Source organism: Macrobrachium rosenbergii, chromosome 8 (assembly GCF_040412425.1).
Source record: "Macrobrachium rosenbergii isolate ZJJX-2024 chromosome 8, ASM4041242v1, whole genome shotgun sequence".
NCBI lineage: Eukaryota > Metazoa > Arthropoda > Malacostraca > Decapoda > Palaemonidae > Macrobrachium > Macrobrachium rosenbergii.
Window position 1 is genome coordinate 1,087,595 of NC_089748.1, and position 9,080 is coordinate 1,096,674.

Sequence of the window (9,080 nt, forward strand, 5' to 3'; positions counted from 1 at the left end):
TGTCTGACGCAATATCTTTGAGAATTGAGTTTGAGGATATAGGTTCAGAAAGGTTTGAACTTGAAGCATCCCAGAATGAAGTTCAGTTGCTTAGGAATTTTTTTGAGTGAGATGAATATTGGATGGAATCTGCCTGATCTGTTACAGGGTTGGCTAACCGAACTTAATGTTACAGTGGTTAGAGATCAGGATAGAATTAAAAAGACTTTAACATGACTTCCAAATTTAGGTACTTCGACTTTTTGGTTCTCTTCTAGAAGGAGTAAGAGGGCTGCGTCATTGGTAATTGGAGCCGTTATGATCATAGTATCAGTTGCTAGTATGTCAGTTGCTAATTTGGTGAGAAATGAACAAGTATCAGCAGTATTTGTTAGCCAGGGTAAAACTTTGATAACTTTACAAGACAGTAAGGATAAATTACAGGAGGGTTTTTTGAAACTTTAAGGGTTTCTTTAAATGGGTTATTGGTCACAGTTGATAGGATGGGGGAAGACTTAGATGTTATGGTAACTTTGTCATCCTGTCAAACTACCTTGTTGAATATTGAGAAAGAAGCAGAATCCATGCCATCGGAGATTCAAACACAGATTAAGGCGGTGGTTTCTGCTTCTAAGGAGCGAATTTTTGAAGATATTCTACCTCTTGGGTGCTTAGAATCAACTTTAATGAATGCAGCATATCTGTATGCTTCTCAGGTAATTTTTACTGGGAAGAATTTGTATCGGTTGTATCTTAAAAGTTGGTGCATCTGATAGGGGGTTACTTGTCGAAATTCCAGTTAGTAACTTGAAATTATTTCATAGTTTTATCATACGACCTTTCCCTAGTGGTTTTAATGGTTCAGTAATAGTATGAGATAGTGAGGAGACTATGTACCTTTTGGGTTGACTGTCGACATGACCGACTTATGTTATACACCACTTCCTCACAGCTGCACCTTATGGAAGGACTTTCATGAGCCTCAGTGGGTACAAGTTGGATATGGGAGCCATCTACATTACGCCTGCAGGTTTCTATGCCTGCGCCTTCATGAGAGGATCCATGGTCTTTTGGGAGATATCGGGCGGGACGTCTACATCGCTGTCGTTGCTGGGAGAGATCCATTTGGTGAAAAGGATTTGCGTGCGACATATTCAACATGGGCGTGTGCAGTCACAAGCCATCCAGGATATTTGGATCGTCAAGAATTCAAGATGTGAAGAGATGCGTTCTACAATGAACTGTTTATTGGAATAACAGTCGTGCATGCGAGACAAGTAACTTTCATACCTAGTGCATAGTGTTTGTTATGATTTTTGAGCTGGCCCCTAGTGAACTTTTGTTATGGATATTTGTTGTACCTGGGCAAGGACGCCCAGTAGTAGGTGGGCCGAGCTCATATTACGGATTAAGCTGACTAATTGCTGGCTTTGAAAATGTGTTTACTGTGCAGGTGGATTCTATGTTGACACTGGTATTTTCTGCGGTTAGAGACAGCGGGTATCCAAAGCCACTCATTCATGGCTTCAGGTCATGACCAAGATGCATGGGAAAATGTGACACATGGATGGATGGAAGCTTTGTGATATCCGTGGGTTCAGAAGGTGAAGTCCTTCGAACATTGAACCTGGTGGTGACATTATGCTTCAGGGGAGCGGTTATTAAGTGAATGTGTGCATATGTGCACTCTCTAATGTATATATTATAGAGGACCCATAGAATAGGTGTTCACTTCGTTTTGCGGTTGGTGTTATCTCTCTTTTGAGCTGTGTTTGTGAATGAGACAGACACTTGGAAGAGCGGCTTCCTGATGGCCATAAAATGTGAGTAAGATAACTCATTAATACTTGTACCTTTTTTAGGCATTATGTGGAATACCCATTTTACGTTGCAGTGAAACCCCTCTGTTCTCTATTATGCATTTTTCCTTTTTAAGTGTTTATTTTTTGATTCACCATTTCAGGTTTTAATGTAAGCTATGTTTCTCTTAACAGGAATTCTGGTTGAGTCCTTTGAGGACATACATATTGGAAGTGGTGTTCTTTTTAACATACTATATGACATTTATTTTGGTCTAGAGTAATCATGGCCTTTTTACTTTGCTTGGTGACCAGGATGTTAGTCACTAGTATTGGTTGGTCTAGAATCTGTAATTCGACTGATTGTGAGTCTGAGTTTCCTCTAGTTATGACTTCTCGTTAATTTTACAAATAAAGTCTAGTTTTGTATCTCGGCGTTTTAATCCAGTAAGCCTTTGTTTGAGGATAGATAGAGTGAGAGAGGAGTTGACGAGAGAGAAAGAATGTGCTGACCAAATGCTACCTGATAATCTTAGAAATATAAGAAGATATGACATTGTTCTTAAAACAGATATTGAAGGGGTTATGACCCTATCTGACCTTGTTTTTTTTAGGGTAAAATATATATATATATATATATATATATATATATATATATATATATATATATATATATATATATATATATATATATATATATATATATATATATATATATATATATATATTGTTACCCAATTATGAGTAAATCCCATTGCTTACCTTAGCTAACAGTCAAGAAGTCCCATTTATTGGTTACTTGATAGTGACCACCTCACTGTGGCTACTGACACCATACACTCGTACATACACACACGCATTCTCTCTCTCTCTCTCTCTCTCTCTCTCTCTCTCTCTCTCTCTCTCTCTCTCAGGTCTACAGTGAAACAAGCTTTACCCAAAATAATTTATTTGAAAATAATCTAACATAACTGGATTGCAAGAAACAAGATAGAAATAAAAATGGAATACTAATGTTCACCAAATGATCAAACATATTAAGGTCCACCATATTCAACTAATTATTCTATCTAAATAATTTCCCCACAATAGGTCAAAATAAGTCAAAGGCCAGTATATTCCCTAATGAGTACATCTTAACCTCTTCCTCAGTGAAACTTCTGAAGAAGTCAAATAAAACCCTTGTTAAACAAATGAATAAAAATAAAGATGTGGGAATTCCTCCCATGTTACTTATATAGTACACACAATGTAAAAATGGTCAGATACAAGTGAGATATATATTAAATGAAAAGAACAATCTACAGTTTGGGAAATCTAAAATGTTTCCTACCTCCAAACAGCAATGCTCACAATTCTCAATCAACAGGTCTCGAACCACAGAGCCTTCATCGAAGGCTTCTATTTATATTTGGTGTTGATCTTCAAATGACAATTTGTTTGATATCTCATACCTTCACACCCTGGTGTTCTGCCCCCCAAAAAAACACACATGTGAATGAATTCCCCGGAACCTGGACATTTCTGGCGAACAAACTCACAAAGTTTTGTTGCTAGGCAGGGATGTTCTCATGTCTCAAGAATATCTGATGCACCTGACACGTATAAAGTTTCCTAATCAGGATGCATGGCAGACACCAGCTAAACATTCTCTCAAGGTTCTTCACAATGCCTTTAGCCACAATTATTCATAAAAAATCTACTGTGTATTGTAATTCATAAAATGTCTGTGGCCTATGAGCTTTTCAGATGCTCGGCCACCACAAAAAGTGCTGCCCTCAGCACTAGGGAGATAGCAATCATTAATTGCCAGATTCGTGCACTAAATGGACAGCCACACCCCTGGCAGGCTGATCTTCAGGTGAGGGTTTACTCACACAATGTTTTTGTACACAAGAAATATCCCACTTCACTAAGAGTATGACGACAAAGGCCCCGACCACCAATAAAATAGCGATGAAGAGGTACTGATTCAGCACGGGGAAAGGGTCATCTTCTGGCATTGAAGGAAGTGGTAGAATTGTGGCAAACACTCCCTTAAAGTCAGCACTAGAACAACTTGATGTTCCCCATGAAGATGCCTCATGAAGATACGAGTATTAGAGTTGAAGACACTCTAGCCCAGGAATCGAAACTTTGGTGTGACCAGCCTATACACCACATCGAAGAGGTGGGATCCTCACAAAAGGAACGTATCCAATGAATATGGCACTGGATGGACATCTCATATTTTGTGCAGAACACCGCATTGAGAGTCTTTGTAGAGGCCACCTTGTACTCATGTTGGAACGTTTGAAGGTCACACTCAGGAGTCTGGTTATGTACTATCATCTTCTCACATCCTAACCAGTCAATGTTTATGAACGTAAAGATACTACTGTTACAAATACATCTGTCATGAACTAAAACACACCCTGACTTATAGTTAACAGCCGAGGATTGAAAATGGTCCCCCAAAAGGTACATAGTCTGCTCACTATCCCATACTATTAGCGAACCATTAAAACCACTAGGGGAAAGGTCATATGATATAACTATGAAACGATTTCAAGTTACTAACTGGAATTTCCACAAGTAACCTCCTATCAGACACTTGTACTTTTAAAATTCCATAATAACGATACAAATTTTCCCCAATAAAAATTACCTGTGAACCATACAGATATGCTGCATTCATCAAAGTCGATTTTAAAGACCCGAGAGGTAAAATATCTCCAAAAATTCGCCCCTTATAAGCAGCAACTACTGTCATAACATGTATTTGAATTTCCGATGGTATGGATTCTGCTTCTTTCTCAATATTCAGTGAGGTAGTTTGACAAGAAGACAAAACTATTGTAACATCTAAGTCTCCCCCCATCCTATCAAGTGTGACCAATAACCCATTTAAAGACTTCCTTAATGTCTCAAAACCCTCTCGTAATTTCTCATTACTATCTTGTAAAGTCATCAAAGTTTTACCTTGGCTAGCCAATTCTGCTGATACCTGTTAAATTTTCACCAAATTATCAATTGACATACTAGCAAGCGCTCCTATTACCAGAACAGATTCAATTAACAATGGCGCAGCCCTCTTACTCCTTCTAGAAGAAACCTGACAAGCTGAAGAACCTAAATTTGGTTAACCAACCTCGCAACAGATCAGACAGATTCTGTCCGGTATTCATCTCACCCAGTAATTTCCTAAGTGGCTGAACTTTATTCTGGGATGGTTCAAGCTAATCCCTTGCTGCACCTATATCCTCAAACTCTATACTGAAAGTTACTGCATCAGACTACAACCACACATCATAGTTTTCTTCTATAGTAACACCTGGGCCTAATCTCACTACGGAATTAGCCCATGCCACGACCCCTAAAGCCATGAGCAGACGAAGTTTGAACATCTAAAAAAAAAAAGGAAAGAAATCTATAAGTTACCAGATCTCAAAAAAAAAAAAATCAAGCAAACAAAGATTGAAACCCATGTATCTATAAAACTCAATGGTATTTTGCACCTAATTTATATAAGTTTTCCCCTCTCAGGCATTATTGCAACACATAAAAAAAACTACATCGAACTGCTGCACTTATGCAGAAAAGAAAAAGAGAGAAAAAAACAAACTTGGACTATTGAAGATTTGTGTAACTCTATGGACAGATGTCCTCCCCAGTTAAAAAATAAATACAAATAACACACCTTTAAAACCCATTAAAAAACAAGAGAGAGAAAAAAAATTATCAGAAACAACAGTACATCACAGGAATTAACCCACAAGATTCCCATTAACCTGTCTTTTTAATTTTAGATATATGGAACATGATTTTCCGACCATTATATTCAAATAAGAAATATATTATTACATTTTTTACATTTCCGGGGCATTGGTCAATATAAGTTCTTTTTTTCCAGATAGTATTTAACAACTTTTAATTTGAAATAATTCCTTTCACAAAGATTTTAAAAATGTTAAAAATTGCCATTTTTACGCATCCCTGAATAAATGTCTTGTATTTATTGTGATGAAAATGTAATATTTCTTTACCATTGTCTAAAACTACTTCATATAGTGTAGAATAACATGCCATGTCACTATATACAATTTTGTGTCAATTTGTGTATGATAATATGAAAACAAAATTTATGTTCCATTTAGGGAACATTGGATGGTTACAATACCTAATTTAGTGGTTTGTAAAAAACTTCGTAAAGAAAGGACTGGTCTTTCATGTTTTTATAATCCTTGATTGGTGTAATGATTTGTGGAATTTCTTGACTTTATGATCCTTGCTACAGATTTGGATACAGTAGATGACTCCTACTGTCATTTGTTATATAGAGGGGAAACGTCACCATACACACACTTTTGACGTGGAGGACTATTCAACTCTTCAATATATAGGTATACCATCCAGGTTAGTATCTCTCTCTCTCTCTCTCTTCTCTTCTCTGACTCTCTTGCTGACTCCTTGCAGCAGTGAGGGGCTTACGGGTTAGTAGCACAGCTTTTGTGTTGCTGACCCATGTAATTTTGTCATATATATATATATATATATATATATATATATATATATATATATATATATATATATATATATATATATATATATATATATATATATATATATATATAATTATTTAGTTGCTAACTAAAAATACCTTATTTGATATTTACTCATGTATTCAGCAATAAAATGCTAAAGATCACAATATTTTTCTTTTTTACAGACAACGGATGCACCCTCGTTTTATGGGCATCGCAATGTTACCCAAGTAACTACAATGCAAGATGCACTAGATATAGCCTAGCCGAGTCTTCCAATAAAACAGTGAAAGTCGTGGTACTGCCTCCAGCTGCGGGGCATTCTGGTGATCAAGACAGTGACATCGACGATCTTGTAGATGACCCAGAGGAACAACATGAACCAGCAGGGCAAATAGAAATTGAAGAAGAAATTGAAAGTGACACTGATGAATGTGAAGAATCGGTTACAGGAAAACAAAGAGGAAGACCACCTAAGTGGAAAAAGAATTGTGCATTTGATAAGACTCTTCCTTCTGCTGATATCCTTTTACCAGATGATTTGCTACAACTAGATGATTCTTCACCATATACAATTTGGAGACAGGTATTTTCAGACGAGATAGCAACTTACATTACAGACCAAACTAAACTCTTTGCAAATCGTGATCACAACAATCCTAATTTTGACGTCTCAGAAAAAGAAGTTAGAAACCTCCTGGGTATATTGTTATTGTCAGGCTTACCATTCCTTACCTGAGCAGCAGCATTACTGGTCAACACAGCCAGATTTGGGGGTACCTTTGGTGTCCAATACAATGAATAAAAACAGGTTTTCTGAAATAAAGAGATACATGCATTTTGCAGACAACCAGCACCCTGAGCAAGGAAATAAGATGAGCAATATTTCTCCAACATATAACATGCTAAATGATCGATTGGTTCAGTTTGGTGTATTTCACCAACTTCTAAGTGTTGATGAATCAATGGTGCCGTATTATGGTCGCCACAGTGCCAAAATGTTTATAAGAGGAAAGCCAATTCGTTTTGGGTACAAGATTTGGAGTCTCTGTGGAAATGATGGTTATCCATACCATTTGAAATTACATCAAGGAAAGGAAGAAGGAAGGAATCAGCAACTTGGAAGGAGTGTTATTACCAAAATGGTTGATGTGATTTCATCACGCTCAAATATTGAAAAGCACCAACTTTACTTCGATAACTTTTTTACAAGTTACGATTTACTGGTACAGCTGGCTGAATCTAATGCTAAGGCAACTGGGACAATTAGAGAAAATCGCAGAGCTGGAGCAGCAAAAGCCTTGTCGACCACAAAAGAACTGCAAAAGATGGAGAGGGGCACATTTGATCATCGCAGTGATGGGAAAGTCTATGTTGCAAAATGGAATGACAATGCTGTTGTGGGCATTGCAAGTAATTGGAAAACTCATGATCCTGTCCACACTGTGAAGAGGCGAGTGAAAGGTGGAGTAAAAGATGTTTCACAGCCGCATCTAATCAATTCATACAACAAAGGAATGGGTGGTGTTGGTCTTATGGACCGACTTTCTGCTTCATATCGCCCAATGATTAGATGGAAAAAATGGCACTGGCCCTTATTTCTGAATGCAGTAAATGTAGCTGTAATTGCTGCTTGGAGTGTGCATTACAAAACTGAGAATTACTTGTCCCACTTAGATTTTAGAAGGCAAATAACACTGTCTCTAATAAAATCTGAAGGCGCAGTAAGGCAGGTACCACGACCCAGGTATCCCACTGGTGCAAACGCTCTTCCAGTTGACATTCGCTATGATGGAGTAAATCACATTCTGACATTAAGGAAGATGCAAAATTTGCAAGAAAAATACAAAAAATATGTGTCAAAAATGTAATATACGTTTGCATGCCAAAAGGGGAAAGAAATGCTTTGAGAATTTTCATAAGGTAGGAAAAGTTTGAAAATTGTCATTAGGCTTAGAGGTTATAAAAGGAATGCATTGTCTAGTATAATGAATGGGACACCACCAATGTACCAAACTTCTGTATATTTTGTAGTTCAATAAAATTATCTGTGAATGACATTCGATTATCATTGACCATCCAATGTTCCTTAAATGGAACATGCTGTAATTCCTTTGTCAAAGCAGATAGGGTTCTGAAATTTTGTGTGGATCTTAGTTATCATAATGACATAAAAATATGCAAAAATAGAGAGATTTCCATGAAAATTAGTATGGCCGGTAGGATAAAAGTTAAGAACAAATCTATTCCCCTTCTTTACTTCTACAACCCGAAAAGGACCCTCAAATTTAGGACCTAGTTTATAATTCAAGTGATTCCTAACATTTTTTTTCACAAAAACCCTATCCCCCATAGCAACTTTAACTCTATCTGGCTTTGAATTGATCCTGTCAACTCAAGATTCATAGCAAGACGCACATATATCTCCTTAGCGGTAGAGATCAGCGATTTAACTGTATCATCACCCGATGGAATAGGTAGTAAATCGAACGCACCCCGAGCTGGGTAGCCAAACAGTGCTTCAGCAGGAGACATTCCAATGGTCTCACTAACCATAGAATTGATGCTATGCTGAACCTGTGGAATATATCGATCCCAATTTACATCATTGCCCCCTACAGTCATTCTGAGAGCCTTAATTACCTTCCTAATTGCCCGTTCACATAACCCATTAGCTTCTGGTCTATAGGGAATAATAGTGACTTTCCAAATGCCCATTACATCCGCAAGACACTCTAACATCTTGTTCACAAATTCTCTCCCATTATCTGTAATCAGC

General features: G+C 37.2%; 1 protein-coding gene across 1 annotated transcript; it reads left to right on the top strand.

The window, feature by feature from the left end:
• Positions 1-482: 482 nt before the first annotated feature.
• LOC136841300 (piggyBac transposable element-derived protein 3-like) lies at positions 483-8,172 on the top strand. The gene is made up of 4 exons (XM_067108275.1): positions 483-695; positions 1,842-1,872; positions 6,487-7,002; positions 7,148-8,172. The coding sequence occupies exons 1-4, from the start codon at positions 483-485 to the stop codon at positions 8,170-8,172; spliced, it is 1,785 nt and encodes a 594-aa protein (XP_066964376.1).
• The last annotated feature ends 908 nt before the right edge of the window (positions 8,173-9,080 follow it).